At 43.6% G+C, this 16,914-nt stretch overlaps 2 protein-coding genes across 2 annotated transcripts; one reads left to right on the top strand and one right to left on the bottom strand.

Moving 5' to 3' along the window:
- Window positions 1-915: 915 nt before the first annotated feature.
- Window positions 916-6,773, bottom strand: EXOC8 (exocyst complex component 8). Its single transcript, XM_074169090.1, has 2 exons — window positions 5,259-6,773; window positions 916-4,584 (listed from the first exon to the last, which is right to left on the bottom strand). Exons 1-2 carry the CDS (start codon window positions 6,771-6,773, stop codon window positions 3,976-3,978), a joined length of 2,124 nt encoding a protein of 707 aa, XP_074025191.1. The 3' UTR covers window positions 916-3,975.
- A 217-nt stretch (window positions 6,774-6,990) lies between these two features.
- On the top strand, window positions 6,991-13,176 carry SPRTN (SprT-like N-terminal domain). The gene is made up of 5 exons (XM_074168972.1): window positions 6,991-7,372; window positions 8,869-8,968; window positions 9,795-9,923; window positions 10,296-10,563; window positions 10,846-13,176. Exons 1-5 carry the CDS (start codon window positions 7,056-7,058, stop codon window positions 11,580-11,582), a joined length of 1,551 nt encoding a protein of 516 aa, XP_074025073.1. The 5' UTR covers window positions 6,991-7,055; the 3' UTR covers window positions 11,583-13,176.
- The last annotated feature ends 3,738 nt before the right edge of the window (window positions 13,177-16,914 follow it).

Consider the following 16,914-nt stretch of genomic DNA (forward strand, 5'->3'; position numbering starts at 1 on the left):
GCATTAGGAGCATGAGGTCTCATTGGAATTTCAGTCCAATATTGAATTAAAATGACAAGAGGTCACACAAGCTTGACTTTGAGAAGTCATTAAGCTGACTATCTTACATGCGACAGCTGAATCTGGGACAAGCGACTTTCCACATCTCTGCAGGGGCTTGCAGTTGAGCAGAGTGTCTCTAAGGCGGAACAAAAGTCACGTTAGTACGTACCTTTAGAAAAAGTAGAAAGCTGACATCCTCTGCAGAATGCCTGCTGATGGTATAGGAACACAGCAGGAAACATGAAGAATTAAGAAATTAACAGAAAAAGAAGAACTAATTAACAGAAAAAGAGCTGACCCTAACATCTAAATGGTTCGGTGCAGCACCTTCGTTCCCCAATGTGCTACAAAAACAACCCAAGCCACACTGTGAGGTAGCACAGGTTTAACGCCTGAGCCTGCCCACGGCACACTGAGGTTTGAACGGACAAAACTCCACCTAGTGAGGAGATGGTTTGTACTGCACATTCAGCATTCAAGTTCAGTATGAGTAGACTCCAGTGCCAAAAAAATCTCTGGAAGATAACAAACTCCATAGCGTTGTGCTGTCCTGGTGTTGATAAGGCTTCACGCATCTAGCCAAAGTCCCATTAGACTAGAGAACAGCCTCTCCTCAATTTTAATCAGATACAATGATGAGAAACATTTCCTTCCAACTTCTGCTTATTAAGCCACACACTGACTTTATAAGAATGTAACTGCAGTGCCATCACTTGGCTTTCATCATCTGCCTGCCTCTTACATCTCCCTCACAAATGACTGCCCTGAAGCTCTTTGACATCATTGTTGAAATTTATTAGTGGACTTGAACTTTGAACAAACATCCTATTTCTGATGATGATGTAATAAAAACAGAAATACACCGCTAGTGTTGTACGTCCAAAAGTTTTAATATATGGTCCTCACTTTCGGAAAAGTTATTGCATCAAATTCTAATACAGAAATTCATCTGAATTTAAAAAAAAAAAAAAATCTATATTTTACACATCACAATTTTGTCACAGCAGCTAAAGGAAACCAGATTTTATACGAAAACGTCTCAAAACAGAAAAATATGACTAGTTCTTCCTCAAATCAACAAAACTGCTGTCACATTATTCAGTAGTTACTACAAATCTCAGCTTAAACAACACTATCCCCACAAGTGTATAGCTCAGGAAAAGAAAAATGCCATTCCAAATTACCGTCTGCAAATCCGAAATTTATTAAACCATGACTCTCAGCATACGTTGACGTTTTCTGTTAACTGAATTAACAAAGCGTGTTTAATTTAATTGCACACCGTTTTCCTTAACTTATTGGTTTTCTTTATTATGACTTGAATAAATTCACAAGTTACAAAATATTAATGCTACCTACAGCAGTTTATACAAATCCACGTGTGTTTGAACTGTGACAGGCACACGAACATGATATTTGATCACCCAAAGGAAATGCCAGATTCCCTGATCCATTAAAAGCAACATCCATGTAAGCCCACTGCTCCACGGATGACAGCCCTGTGGGCCATAAATAGATTGATGAAGGGAGCAGTGACAGAGACATAACAGAGCACGTGGCGGAATTACATTCTACATTTCATCCTGTGACGAGGATAAGACGTACTACACCAGCTTGCAACAGAAGCATGAATAGAGCTCTCCTCCTATTCAACCTTATGCCAGAGTTAAGAATCAGGAAACTACAATTTGTACACAAAATCCTCAAGCATCACAATAATCAAGAGTCTTGACCTGCAACTCCACAGCTTACCCTTCTCTTGCACAGGAAAAAAAAAAATAATTACATAAGACTCATCTGTATTTATTCTGCTTTCTTCTCCTGTAAAGAAATAAAATATATCTGTCCTCAGAGGAAAAAAGCCCCCTCTTCTCCCTCTAACTTCTACCTATCATCACGGAGAGCACTCACTTATAATCCACTTGAAAGTATTTCTCAGATTAAGTAAAGCCAGGTTGCTATCTTTGCTCACCTTAAACAGATGACAGAGAATATATTACTTTGATATACATCACCAGGTTCTGGTATCAAAAACAATTCACTAGTGAAGTAACGCCTCTGTGGCGCTCTCTTGGACATAATATGTTCACGCAAGTTCTAATTCTCACTGTTCCTCTACCTTAAAATAAAACTATAGCTATTTCAGTGGTTTTCAATCAGTTTTAGCTGAGAGCAATGAGTTACACTCTAAAACAATTTTGCACAGGGCTTTTTCTGTGATCTGCTAGAAAAAGGTCCAAACACTGGAGAGCACGTGAGCAAAGGCAGTAGGATGCTTTGCAAAATCTGAGAGTTCAAAAGGCATCCAAAGAGCAGGAGAACAAAAACTAGACACTAAAGTGAAAACTGCATTGAACCAGCACTGCAAAAATAGGGAGAAATGAAGCAGCTCCAGTATAAGCAGTTATGCAGAATGTTTTACCTTTATATCTTTTGTTTGTTCAGGCAGTCACAAGGCATTCATTACCATGATACAAACTCCAAAAGCTTTCATTTGAAAGTGCAAGAGGAGTAGGATACTCAATTATTCCAGTTAAGAACACTTACTGAGAATCTATTACAAGGTTACTTAGCTGTAACATGATTTTCTCACAACTAAGAAAGTCTGCACTAAAGGGGAATAAGTTTACACAGCTTAGAAGATGATGCTGACAGCTTTCTAAAGCCAGCCCTTACACAAGACTTGGCTTATTTTATTTTCAGAGACACATACTGAACGATATAGCCATCACCATTCAACCCAAGCATATGAGCATTTGCACAAACTACCTCCATCTGCATTAGAGGTCCTAAGCAAATACAGACCTTGTGTTTTCTGCAAAAGACAATTGTTCTTCTCAGTTATTGCTGTATTACAGGAAATGACACTAATATTTGCAGGAGAGACAGTGTGTATTTTGAAGATCACATAATTTACAAAAAGCCCCACACCCAGTCTCTTCATCCTGTGCTGCTTCTGTACAGCAAAACTAGCATTCCGTTTCTTCCAAATGAAACAGTACCTTCAGTCCCTCTCCCTGCCCTGCACACCTCAAGAGCACTTATGCCTCTTCGCTATGGTTTCTACCAGTAGGTAATGGCCCACAATGCATTTATGACAGCACCTCAAGCAAGAGTGCATACTTCACCAAATGGACTTGACCCTAATGAAGTCCATGAGAAAACAAGAAAGAGGAACACAAAGGGGAAGGGAAGAAAGTTATTCTCACTTCTCCGAAGGGAACAAATGTTTCTGACAGGAGAAGGTTTGTTTTCAGAGAGCTGTAATTTAGGCCAACAGGACAGCTTATTAAATAAAAGCAGCCCCTTCACCCACACACAAAAACCTATTAAAACCCCATTTTTATTTTAGATCTGTCTCTGAAATGAATTAAGAGAATCTGAATGTTGAAGAAACTGAAGAGTCTGCTTTGCTGCCAAACAAATCAGACTGTGCAAATCTATGTTGTTTATCTTCAGTGCTGAGTCACAACTGGATGGTGGAGGTGCCTCACCAAATACCACACCCTGGGAGCATGTCAGCACTTCCCCTCCTACCAGAACTCTGCCTTGAAAAAGAAGTCCTACAGCGATGTGATGAGAAGTGGTCTTTTCCTGCCATATGGTGTATGTGTATTTAAGACTTTCATAAACATTTGGCCAAAAACTGTATATTATAGTATTTCCCAAGTCACAAACACTACACAAGCCATTCTTACAGGATATGCTGTCCAAGGACATGTGACCTCAACCTTATTTCTTTCTCCCATCCACCAAGAAAAACATTGCATCCTTGCAGGCTTTGATGGTAAGTCTTCAGCTTCTGGAATGCAGCAATAAAACTGCATTTTCCAGGGACTCAAAAAAAACCCCCAACATTTAGTTCATAAATTCAATGTACAACATTTTCACTAAGTGCTTTCACACTCTGTTCATAAGAACAGTTAGGTCACTTCACACCACAGAGGTGGTACTTTCTGGATTTACACGCATCAATCTCGAAGCATTTCTCAGATCCTGTAGCTGCTTGGCTGGCTTTCCAACTCCTTCCTCAAATCTTTTTTCCACAACAGGAAGGACAGTTTCATACAGGAAGGATGCATTCTGCCTAATGAAGGCTTTCTTCTCAGGGTCCTGTTCACATCGTAAACTGTAATCAACATGCTGGACAGCCACCAGGATGATTTCCACGAGACTCTCTAAAAGAACCATATGCAGCTCTGGAAAGTAAAGCTTTAACGCTTCTTCCAAGAAGGCCATAGTCTGCTTAGTGAAAGCTACTACGGTATAGCTAAGGTTGACCCAGCAGTCATCACCTGTGTATTGGTCAAAATTGCCCACCCCGCAGCTCCTCATCTCCTCCCTGAGTTTCCCCAGAGCCTCTGGAGTCATTAGGTTCATCCTTCTCCACATTTCCTCAGAGTTGCGGTGCTTGGTGGCCTCGATGATGATATCCTTGTAGCTCTGTAAAGCACCTTTGATATCCTTCACCAGAAGTGCATGAATGATGAAGGTGAGATCCAGTCCAATCTCACTAAGCTGCTTGCAGTGTTCTTTAGCTACCTTGGATATTAACAAAAAGCAAAGGGGTGTTACTAGAGTGTAGCAGCGGGCCCCTTTTACATCTTACACATTTACCATTCTCAGAAAATGGTGAAGTGTCAGTCATACTTTACTCATTTCTCCTGCTTTAAGAAATTCCTTATTAATGAGAAATTGATAACTGAAAGATAAACTCTGCCTATCAAAAATACTCTGCACAATCACATTACAACCCCACATGCACACACTTTTTTTTTTTTTTCCCCTATTAGCAGCTGAAAGAAATTATAACCTGAGAAAGTTAGTCTTGCAAAAAATTATAGAAATGTAGTCTAGGACAGGCTTGGAAAACAAACAAAAAGTCTTCAAAATACTCATAATTTAGATGTAGCTTATGTAAATTTTAGGTTCTCCTACTGGTTAAAGGCAAATTAAGAATAAATACATATTGCATTTCTGATAAAGGTGGAGTTTTTCTTCCTGTGAACTTTCATCTTAATGCTTCCCTCTGTTAAATTGAAAAAAAATACAAACCACCAACAACCAACCCCAAACCAATATTAACCTTTCAATGAAGAAAACCTCTCCAGAGATTCACACAAGATCTAACAACTAACCGAGGGTTAGAAAAGAGGATTTCCAAGCTTCACAGCCTTTGTTCTGGCCATCACATCACCCTCTTTAGACCCTCTTACCTTGACACACTCTGCTGCAGTCGACAAGCTCTCTTTACTATCAAATACTTGCTTACTGAAGGCATCTACAAACATCCTCATGGAAGAGCGGGCCCAGACAACGAAGGCCGAGTAGCAGCCGTTGTTACCAGCGAAGTCTGTCTCAAACTCTCTTGCTGTCTCTAGAAGGCTGGTGAAGAAGACATGGCAGAGCTTGTGGATGTAGAGCAGTGTGGCGCCCTCAATGCGCAACTGTCGGATGGCTGTCTGCACTGCGGCCGCCCGGTTCTTCAGGAAGAGCTCACACGCCTTGGTGGACTGGCCCAAGCGAATGAGCTGGGACACGGCTCGGCGGGTGGCCCGTGGCCCTCCCCGCAGCGAGCGGTCTGGAGACAGCTCAAACACCAGCACGTCTGTAAGCTGCCGGACCCGTTCATCCACCTTGGCCCGCAGCTCCTTCACAGGCTGGCTCACAGGCTTGTCCCCCAGGTACTCGTTGAGTTTATCCAAGAGGTCCACTGCCCCCTCAAAGTCCCGCTGAGCAATGCAGACGTCCAGGTCCTCAGGCAGTTCCTGGATCCACTCAAGTGAGAGGTCGACCACCTCCTCCTCAGCAGAAGGCTCTTCCTCCTCATCATCCTCATCGTCCTCAAAGGGATTGGTGGATTCGGGGGGCGTTGGGGCAGGTCGGGGCAGGGCCTCCTGCTCCAGGCGTCGCTTCTCACTGAGGGCCCGGTTGCGCTTGGTCTCCTCCAGCACCTCCAGCCACTCCTTCTTGATCTTGGCATTCTCGGCCTGGAAGATGCGGCTCTCGGGGAACATGAGCAGCTTGAACATGTCCTTCATGGGCGGGTTGTCCTTGACGTTGACCACAGCCAGCCCGTCGAGGGGGTAGAGGGCATCGTAGCGGTAGGCGCCACGGCGGTTGGGCAGGGCAGTGGCCACCAGCAGGCAGTCGTTCATGAGGAAGGCATGCACCCGCTGGATCTGCGCCATGTGGTCGGCATCATACTCCACCAGGTCCCCATTGTAGACCAGGTACTTGCCAGGGCTCTCAGGCAGGAGGTCGCGGCAGCCCTCCACCTTCTCCAGGAGGGTGGTGAGGGTGCGCTGCCGTCCCTCCTCGCTGGCCGCGGCCTCCTTGGCCGACAGCGGCAGGAAGGGGTCAGCGGCGGCGCGGCGGGCGCCCAGGGCGGGGTCGTCACGGTCGGCCTGGAGGAGCAGGGCCTGGGTGACGGCCTCCATAATGCCCTTCTGCTCAGTCAGGATGTGGCTGAGCTGGTACATCTCGCTCTCCAGGTAGCTGATCTCCCGCGCCGTCTCGATGAACTGCCGGTAGTTCTGGTAAACGTTGCGCTTCAGGCTCTGGGCCGTCTCCTCGCTCAGCGCCTGGATGCGCTGCCGGTGCTCCTGCAGGTCCCGGTCCCCGTCCGACTGCTGCGACAGCTGCTTCACGTACTCCCCCGCCGCGAAGCCCCCCGACTCCAGCTGCCGCCGCAGCCGGCTCCCGCCGCCTTCGCCCAACGACAGCGCCATCGCCATAGCCGCCCCTCTGCCTGCCCCACCGACCGGCGCCCGCTCCGCCGCCGCCGGGAAACCCGCCGCCGCGCCTGCGCACAGAGGCACGTACGCCGCCTGCGCCGGCCGCGCCCAACGCGCATGCGCGGGCGCCCCCTACGGACCACGGGGAGGGCGTTCGGTGCATGCGTAGTGGGAGGGCGGCCGTGCCGTTGGTGGCGCAGAGCGCATGCGCACGGGGTCTCTGGAGCCGCCGGAGGGGCGCTAGCGCCCGGCAGGTGGGACGGCACTGCAGCCGCGATGGCGGCGGCGGCGGAGGATGAGGACTTCGTGCTGGCGCTGCAGCTCCAGGAGCTGTGGGAAGCGGAGGATAAGGCGGCGGCGGCAGCAGCAGCGGCAGCAGCGGCAGCAGCGGCAGCGGCGTACCCTGAGGCCTCGCCGGCCTCTGAGGCCTGGCCAGCCCCCTCGCCGCTCCGCCCGCTGTCGGTGGTGGACGAGGCCTGGGAGCTGCTGGACCCCAGCCCCGACGTACACGGCCTCTTCGTGCAGTTCAACGAGACGCTCTTCTGGGGCCGGCTGGCTGCTGTGGAGGTGTCGTGGAGCCCACGCATGACCCTGTACGCTGCCGTAGCGGGGGGTTGCTCTGGGTCGGGCCGGAGGGCAGCCCTGCATGGGGAGGGGGCCGGCGCTCCGGGGCCGGGCCTCCTGCCAGGCATCGCCCGGCCCCGGCGGGGAGCCGAGGTGCGAGGGGGGCTCTCCAGCCAGCAGCGGGAAGGCGGCAGGAGAAGCCGGTCCTTCCCGAGCAGCGCTGCCGGATGGCGTTCACCGGTGACGAGTTTCAGAAGCTGCCTCTGAACGGCCCAGCAGTGTGCCGGTGCTGTGTCAGAGCTGTCAGAAGAGCCTGTGACCCGTCAAATAAGCATTGGCTCTTCTCATCGTACAGCTGTGGGCTTTAAGGAGGGAGAGGAAAAGCTGTTATTTATCACTATATGCTGCTTCTCACTGTAGCTTTGTAGGCACGACCTTCTGGTGCCACAGCTTCTCTTCCAGGTTTTTGAATGTCCTGCTTTTCTAACATAGTTCGTACCCCAGGATGTTGGTTGGTCGCTGTCATTGTTTTGTCCTTCATTTGTCATCTGTAGCTGCCATAAATGGCTTTTCCTGTGGTGCAGGCAAAACTGGAGAGATGTTACAGTGCAATAAGTAACTTGGTCTTGAACTGTGTATGTTGAAATTTAAAAGAACATACTTTTCTTGCTGTCGTTTTTCTTACTCCTTTTTTATGATAGTTTTACAGCATGGCAGAAAGGTAAATATGAAATGATAGTAGTATATTAACAAGACTTAGAGTAGGAAAGGGAATATACAAGAAATCTGAGAACTAAAAAAAGAAAAAAAACTTCGAAGTGCAGGCTGCAGTTCTGCAGCAGATGAGCTGATGCAATTGCTGCCTGCTGGAGTCCTGCCCCGTCTTGTCCTCTGCTGGTTGTGGTACTCTAGACACGTGAAAATATTTGGATACTGAACTGGTAGAGGAGTAAGCTAATCACAACAACAACAACAAAAAAAAAAACCCCACGGAATTTTGAAAGGTTCGGTAAGCATCAAAAGTTGGGGAAGGGTGAGGGGTGAAATTGCAGCAATGAGCAGTAAAGTCAACGTTGGCCGCTGTGAATCTCTAGCCTCTGTTTTATGTATTTCACTCCATCAACAGTTTTCATGAAAACCGTCCTCTGCCTCCTAAACAGGTCAGCTTGGAACAGTCCATTGTGATCGCCCCCTGTCCCCACACCCCCCGAGGATTGCTAGCTTATAATTAAGTGATTGCAACAGATCTAATAAATTATAGTATCTCTATTTGTAGTTCAGTCAGAGTTTATTCTAAGAAACTTGTGGGATTTTTTTTTTTCTTGCTTAATGATTAAACTAAACAGAAATGAATGAAAATTAAAAACTCAACAGAATTTTTCAAGTAACTACTAAAAGTGTTTTTTCATGTCCTGAGTTACCTAGTGTGTGTTGGAAGGGCCCAGCATTTTAACTCCAGTTCTCAATTTTCTTTACGTACTACAGAAACAAATAGCTTTTCATATTTGCTTTCCATGTCTCTCAGCTGTGCTGGAATCTGTAGATATGAAGGAAAAGGTGGAATGTGTTCCATTCGTCTAAGTGAGCCGCTCCTAAAGTTAAGACCAAGGAAGGATCTCGTTGAGGTATTTGAAGGTTGCTCATGAATCTGCATGTAAAATGTAGAGTGTTTACCCCCGCCCCCCTTAGACACGTTTTACATTTCTCACTGGAATTCTCATACACAGTGACTTGTAGATTTTAAAATAGTGATGGCTTTATTGCTACATTTGTGTTGCTTATGTTGCAATATCATGGTAGTCTTTCAGTTTTAAGCTTCAAAATGGGGAACTCCAAGTAGGACTGTAAAGTCACTTGTTTATTTTACTGACTCTATAAAAAGAAAACAACTTTTTTTTCTCCTAAGTTATCTTCTAATATTAAAAACAAGCATGGACTTACAGGACAATCAGAAAATGGCTTTAGCTTCATCCTTTAGGTCAAAAGGCCAACAGCAGAAAATAAGGATAAAGAATATGACTGTAAACATAAGTTTGTGTTGCTTATGCCTCTGTCAGGGCTGCTGCTTTGAGTTGGCTCAACATTCGTATTTACTTAATGAACAGAAATGCTATAGAGTTTCAACTTTCTCACAAGGATTTCTTTTTTGGAATGTAGAGGGGATGATCTCTTTGAAGATCTGGCTTAAGTTTGAGGATTATTTCTCTTGTTTGGAATGTCACTTACTGTAGTAATATTCCCCAGCGTGTTTTGGTGGTATGGGAATAGACATAATTTGATTTGACAAGTGGAATAAGTATTATATTTTTATGACCCAGACTGAACATGTGAAGGCATGAAAATAAGATGTAAATACCAAGATAAATGTAGAGGAGTAAAATACTTCCAGCTTAATTTTGAAACTATATGTAATGCTTTTCAGTAAATAGCTAATGATTTGCATCGTTTCAGACACTGTTGCACGAAATGATCCATGCTCTGCTTTTTGTTACGAATAATGACAAAGATCGTGAATCTCACGGACCAGAGTTCTGCAAACACATGCGTCGCATTAATCGCTTGACTGGAGCCAATGTCACAGTAAGCATAATCCACTTAACCTAATTTAATAGAGATTTCTTCCTGATTTGGTTTTCTAGTAAGCCTGGTGTGGTATGAGTAATACACTTGTTCTTGTGAAATTGCAGGTAGATTTTCAAAATTATTTTATTGCAGTTCAAACAAGATGGCTAGGACATACTCATTTTTTAAAAAATAAAAAAGCTTTGTTTTAATGGTAGCTAAATGTTAATCAAATTTTACCCAGGTTCAGCACTTTTAACTGATAATGTAAAATTTACAGCAGTAATGAAAGGAATGAAATGGTAATATGTTTTTACAAAAATATGGTACAGCTAGTGATATAAATTTAGAAACCTTCTGAATGACTGCTTTGTTTTGTTTTAAACCTAGATCTATCATACTTTTCATGATGAGGTGGATTTGTATCGCCAGCACTGGTGGCGATGCAATGGCCCCTGTCAAAACAGAAAACCTTATTTTGGGTATGTGAAACGTTCGATGAATAGAGCACCCTCTGCACGAGACTTTTGGTGGGCTGAGCATCAAGAGACATGTGGAGGTACATTCACAAAAGTGAAGGAGCCAGAGAACTTCTCTAAGAAATCCAAGGAGAAAACCCAACCAACTAACCTTCCAAATTCTGAGTCAACTAACAAAGGTATTTAAGATAATTTCTTTTTTCTTTTCCAAACAGTTCCTTGAACAAATATAGATCAACCACTACATGAGCTTTGGTTAGATATTACTGTTATGTAGCAAAGAACATGGCCCATTTTATTTGTGCGTTTCTAGGTTCCTTCTCAGATTAATTGTTTGCAAAAGGTTTAGTTTGCTACACTCTTTTCAAGCAGCAGATTTTTCAGGCGAAGTACATGAAATACTAAGCCAGTGTTCTATGTATGAAAATTTACTTTTCTTACTTTCTTTTCTTATTTTGCAGGCAAGACACAAACACGTGATAAGCAAGACCTGATGCCTTTTAGTGGAAAGGGATATCGGCTTGGAGGAGGAGACAGTGGACTCTCAGAAAAAAGCATAAATTCCAGCAGCAGTCTTAGAAACAGCGAAACACCTGGTTCGCAGCATCGTTCAGCAGTAAAGACAATACCAATCCCTAAAAATGAGATAAAGTTTGAAAAATCGCCCCGTAGTGGCATCTTCTTTCCACTTTATACTGACGATGCCAGTGAGAAAATCAACTTGGCTTCAAAGCGTGAGTTTCCTAAACCCTCTGTTGCTAATACAAAAGCTTACAAGAATGTTGGTGGATCGCCTGTTAAAATTGCTCGTGTTATGGAAGAAAAATCAAACCAAGGTTCTGCAAATGGCAAGAGGCTTATTCCGTTTCATGAGAGGCCACCAAAACAAGTTTGTTTTGAGCAGACAACAACAGCTGAGGTTGCACCAGAGAAAAAAAGCTCAGAATGTATTAATACACTGCAGTACTGGCCAAAAATGGAAGACAAAACTGCCTTTGAAAACTATTTCATTAAAAAAGGGAGCACTGATATTACTTCAAGTATAAACACACCTATGAAAACCAAAACTGAATGTACAGTGTCCTCTGCAAGTTCCAGTGCTGCTGTGAGGCAGGATAAAAAAGTCAGTTGTCCTGTTTGCCAGGCTGAGGTTTTGGAGTCTAAAATAAATGAGCACCTTGATTCTTGTCTTGCATAAAGCCTTTCAGAAAGCTGTCTCAAAAAGATAAACCAAGGCTGAAAACATTGCTTGAAAACTACTTTGCTCAGGGTTTGCTTAGCTGTGGTTACTTCCCTGCGTGCCTGTTCTGAACTGGAATGTAAACTACTGTCAGCATGCTGAACAACAAGTTCTGTGGAGTTGCACATCAGCGCTGACTAGGAAGCTCGCTGCTACTCATGTTCCAAAGAGTCAAATACTCGTGTTTTAGTAGGTGGATGTTTCTGTCGACGTTCTTGTTGCAGAAACTGGGTAATACAAGAGAAAGTGGATACTTGCTGAACTGCATGTTTTCAAGGCAGTTTTTGAATCAAGATATTTTCAATCCTGCTATTTTTTCTTTGTTCTTAAGACCCCTTTATGGTGTTTTTTTAAGTGTTTTGTGCCATTCTTAATATTAACCACTTATAATAGATAAGAATTGTTCTGTTTACTGCAATGTAATTAAGTGGCAGGTATTTTTAGAGTAGTAAATATTTTGCATAAGCCACAATTACACTCTCAGATGGCCGTTCTCACCTGTGACCTTTTTGAAAACATAGATGAGAGTGAGAATCTCAAATACAGACTTCTGTCAAAGATGGGAGAGGCATAGGCATCAAAAACATAGCAAAGCATCTGTTTAGATTTAATGGGTGGGTTGTGGCAGGAAAAGAGAAAATCCAGAAGGGCAATGAAGCTGCTAGGAAATCAAGTACAAGATACTTGTTTTCAAAAAGGATTTAAAAGTTAGCTGTACTGGTAAAAGTTGGAGTGGTCAAATTACATCTGTCTTGCGTGTCTCTTGTTCCAGGATCTCAGCTAGACTCTCCACCCACTTTCTCTGATTGTTTGCACAAACTCTGTGTTGGAAGTTCACTAGTTTTTAGGATATAGGTATCACGTGCGTGAGAGACTGATCCCCCCATGCTGATACTCATAAGTAAAATGTTGTGAGGAATATTGGAAGCAATACTGGTAAAGACTGTTCCTGGCTGTATCATAAAAGTCTTTCTGATTTTTTCAGTTAAACTTCCAGTGCTTTACAGCCCAAAATGGCATTAACTTGACTTAGCTGACAGTCTTTGTTTTGCTGCTTCTGGAAGCCAGCCAGCTCGGTGGTTAGTATCCAACAAGCCAGCAAGTTGAGTGCTAAAACCATTGTGCTGTGAAAAGTTATGAACGCTGAGCAGATGTGTTTTCTGTATAAACTTTCTGAAAATGTTAACAGTTCTCATGCTGCACTGAAAGTATTTAACTGGTTAAACGGTTAACAGCTTGACTCTTTACTTGTAAAACTGATTATAAATATTTTTGTTTAAAAAAAATAATTATGCTGCTTCATACATTGTTGCTACAACTTTAAATGGCTATATTAGCCTCGGATGCACATATATTTGCCTTTATATAATCAATTACTTGCTGTTCCCTTTTGAAATTGGGAAATAAACTGATGTGCAATGGGATTTGGCAAATGATACCTTTACTCTTAAACGTTGGTGTATTTTTTTAAATACTGACGCTACAGATGTTTAATGTCAATTGGATTGTTCTTGCATATTCTGAATAAATTGGTACTGAATTTTAACTTTTCATTAAGCCTGGGTTTCACATGGCAGATGTGGCCGTCTTGCGTTACTCACCTGTATATCTACTAACAGTTTAGTTTAATAGATCCTTTCTGTATTAACACTTTTCCTTCTTAAATTTCCCTGTAAAAACAGGTGTTGGTGAATATAGACTGCATCAACTTCTGCCTTCTCCATCATATTTTTAGTACAGTTTCACTTTTGTTGCATTTCTGCGGAAAATTTTACAAATACCAATTCTAAAATTTAATTTGATGTCTTAATTTTCCATACTTCCTTCTTAAAACTGCAGTATCTGACAGTGTTCCCAGGGAAACTTGACTTTTACAAGGACAGTACTACTCAAGAAAACTTACAATAGTACAGATACTTCTAAGATGAGGACTAGGTTCACATCATGAATGGTCTGTCACATCATGAAGCATTTTTTGAGAGGTATTTCCGTTACTATTGTTCCCATCAGTTTCCTGGTTTGTCTTTCCCACTGCAACTGATGAGAGTAAGGGATTACTCCAGGAAGGGAGCATTGTGGGTATTGTTAAATACATTTTCATATTCAAATGGATTCTTTTTTCTGATGTCATCTTTTACATCAACAGTGTTAATTTGAACAAAAAATAGAAACAAGTGTGGGAATTGGCCTGTAGAATTCAGTGAATAGTGTAGCCTGGGGGGGAACATAAGCTATTGGCAACTCCTGTCTCAAATATACAACTGTACTGAAATAGGTGTTTTCAAAACAACTGAGCAGTTTTGGACCAACTGTGAAAAAACATCACCTCTGCCCATGCGTGTTTTTACAGCGAAGTATCATGGTGCCAAGATCTCTTTTATACAGAGATGAAGGTGACAAAGAGCTTGGTGGACAGGCTTCGCAGTTGCTACCTGTTGCAGGCTATTTTTAACTGGTCATGGCCTTGGTTTTTCAGGTATGTGAATGCTGTTGCTGTAAGATTTTGTTCTTGAATACGGTGTCCTTCCCACAATGGTAACAATGACTACCAGTATGCTTTTAAAATATGCTGGTAAATTTAAGGCAAAGGTGATAAATTTCGTCTTCTGTATCGGTTGACTTCTGTCCTGAGTGAGTTTAGATGCTGTCTCTAACAGCACAAACTAGTAACAAATCTTGACCAAACACGCTTCACTGAACTGCAAAATAAGTTACCTGACTGGAAATCTGAGAAACAAGTTAATATACGTGATCTCTGAGACAAATCAGGTACGAGAGAGATCAACAAATGGTTCTGCGAACTAAAGGCAATCTTACCCTGTGGTCATCCAGTGGCATTGCTCAGAAGGATTCAGGTAGCCTTTCTAGAGGTCATACTGCGAAGTGGGGGTTACTTAGCTATTTCATTATGATGAAAGAGGTTGCTCTTAAGTTGCCTTGAAACTGCTTATCTGGCAGGAAATCTTGAAGGTCAAATGTTTTCAAGTATTTTTTACTTTTTAAGGAAATGTTTATCTAGGAAGTTTCCATAATACTGGATGAGTTCTGATGAAGTAACTGGAAGTAGCATTTTTCTCCGGACTAATGATACATTAGTATCATGCAAGAAAATACGTAATAGAAATAGTCTGCTTCGTAACATGTTTTAAAAGTGCCATTCCTCTATGCTGTACCACCTCCTGTAGTCCAACCACGATTTGTATTCCCTGTGGGTATCTAGGTCAGATGGGAAGTGTATTCTCACAGCAAGTTCAGCCCTAACTCCTGTGGGTAAGCTGCTGAGGAGGCTATTTATGGCTCGGTGGAACTGCGCTTCTCGGGCAGGGAAGGTGCTGCTGCTCAAACTGTGTAGGAATTAGTTACCTGAGCCTCCTTTCCAGGAACGTTTTTCAAGAGAACGACTAAATGTTGTTCATTTGGAACAACCTCCAGGAGGGGTCACGCTGTGCTGTGCTACCTGCCGCCGTACCAGGTAACGTGGTACAAAATCAGAGGCTGGAGAGGGCTTAGTTGTAACCGGACGACTAGTGAATAATTCCTGAAATGTAGAGTAGCTATTCAAACTTCAGGCTTCTCTTGCTGCAGCAACAAGATGTACTGTAGAGTAAAGGGCTTGTAAGGATTTTTCTTCTTCCTCGAGCGTTCTTTTGGAGCCCCTCTGTTCTATTGTATTTTCCACACACGCAGCATCCTTCGCCTCCTTACAGTAAAGCAAGTTGCACCCTACTGAAGGGTGACAGCAAGACAGAACAAACGGTGAGTTTCTGAAGAAAAAAAAAAAACAACAAAAAACAAAAAACATGGACATCTCTTCTGAATCAGTTGGAGCAATTCATGGTGATGATGGGGTGATGTAAACGGGTCTGGCTGGAGAACGTCAAGAAGCTGCCACCACAGCTGTTTGCTTCATCACTGCTGGATCCAGCTATCCTTGAACGCGGTGTCCATGCAGCAGTAGTCGCATTTAGCCACCTTAAATTGAAAGGCTGATAAAATGTTGGACTGGGTGACCTCCTGAGGTTACATATGACCTAAATTCCCCTATGAGCACGATTATTGCTGCCTGACACAGTAGTGACAGCAGTGAAAGGGCTGCTCTCCAGCAGCTGCTCCTTACCTGCCAGCCAGCAGTCATGAATTTTACACTCCAAACTAAAATACTCAAGTTCTTGGTTCTTACTTGCCATCTAGATTATTACAGCTGTTTTGAAGTCTTGGGCTTGAAGAAACTATTGTTTGCATATGAAGGTAAAGACTGTACATTAAATTACCCTTAAAGAATAGTTGATGGGTAGACAGGCCATTCAGATTTCACTATGTGTGTGGAAAATATGCTGTGTGTGTTTTCATATACTCCTGTATATGGAAAAAAATACCAAGATGCTAGGCTGTATGGAGCTTTAGGATTCTTCAACGGGCCATTAGGTGGCACTCCTTGCACTTAAGAAATACTTACTTCTTCCTCTCCAACCTGCACAGGGAACCAACAGAAAGCGGGGAATTAGCAGCCTCCTGTTTCACCTACACCCACAGTCCAGGCTGAAGGTGATTCAGCAGGAACCCCGAGTGGACCACAAACAAGCTAAAAGAGAAGGAATGGCGCGGGTGTAGGTCTGAAACTAGCTGAGAGATGAGAGGTAAATTTACATCTAATTGGGTTTTCTGTGTTTCTTCTAGCTTTGCTGCAAGAGGGACTTGGAAGATGAGACAGTAGCTCCCAGCAGGTCGAGTGAGGTGATTCTGCCCCTCTACTCTGCTCTCGTGAGACCCCTACCTGAAGTACTGTGTCTATCTTTGGAGTCCTCAACACAGGACGGACATGGACCTGTTGGAATGGGTCCAGCAGAGGGCCACAAAAATGATCAGAGGGCTGGAGCACCTCTCGTGTGAAGACAGGCTGAGAGAGTTGGGGTTGTTCAGCCTGGAGAAGAGAAGGCTCTGGGGAGACCTTATAGCAACCTTCCAGTCCCTAAAGGGCTTACAGGAGAGATGGGGAGGGACTCTATCAGGGAGTGTAGTGATAGGACAAGGGGGAAATGTTTTAAACTGAAAGAGGGGAAATTTAGATTAGATACTAGAAAGAAGTTATTCTTCAGGCTCAGTGAATAACCCAAAAGGCATCCTTTTGTGTTCACCATATGCGTTGCTTGCATCCATTGCAGTGAAAAATCTAATTTTCTGGCACCGTCTGGCATCAACCCAACTCCTCAAGAGAGGCAGAACAGAGTTGTGGGAAGGCAGAGGGATTTATAAACTGCACCTCACTAAGCCTGGGAGCTGGAGGGGTGTG

The sequence above is a fragment of the Numenius arquata genome, chromosome 2 (assembly GCF_964106895.1).
Source record: "Numenius arquata chromosome 2, bNumArq3.hap1.1, whole genome shotgun sequence".
NCBI classification, from domain to species: Eukaryota; Metazoa; Chordata; class Aves; order Charadriiformes; family Scolopacidae; genus Numenius; species Numenius arquata.

Coding starts and splice junctions, on each gene's coding strand:
- SPRTN (XM_074168972.1), top strand. CDS start 7,056: ATGGCGGCGGCGGCGGAGGATGAGGACTTCGTGCTGGCGCTGCAGCTC. Junction 7,373..8,868: donor TGGAGCCCACGCATGACCCT/GTACGCTGCCGT, acceptor CATGTCTCTCAG/CTGTGCTGGAATCTGTAGAT. Junction 9,924..10,295: donor TGACTGGAGCCAATGTCACA/GTAAGCATAATC, acceptor TTTTAAACCTAG/ATCTATCATACTTTTCATGA.
- EXOC8 (XM_074169090.1), bottom strand. CDS start 6,773: ATGGCGCTGTCGTTGGGCGAAGGCGGCGGGAGCCGGCTGCGGCGGCAG. Junction 4,585..5,258: donor CTGCAGCAGAGTGTGTCAAG/GTAAGAGGGTCT, acceptor TTAATATCCAAG/GTAGCTAAAGAACACTGCAA.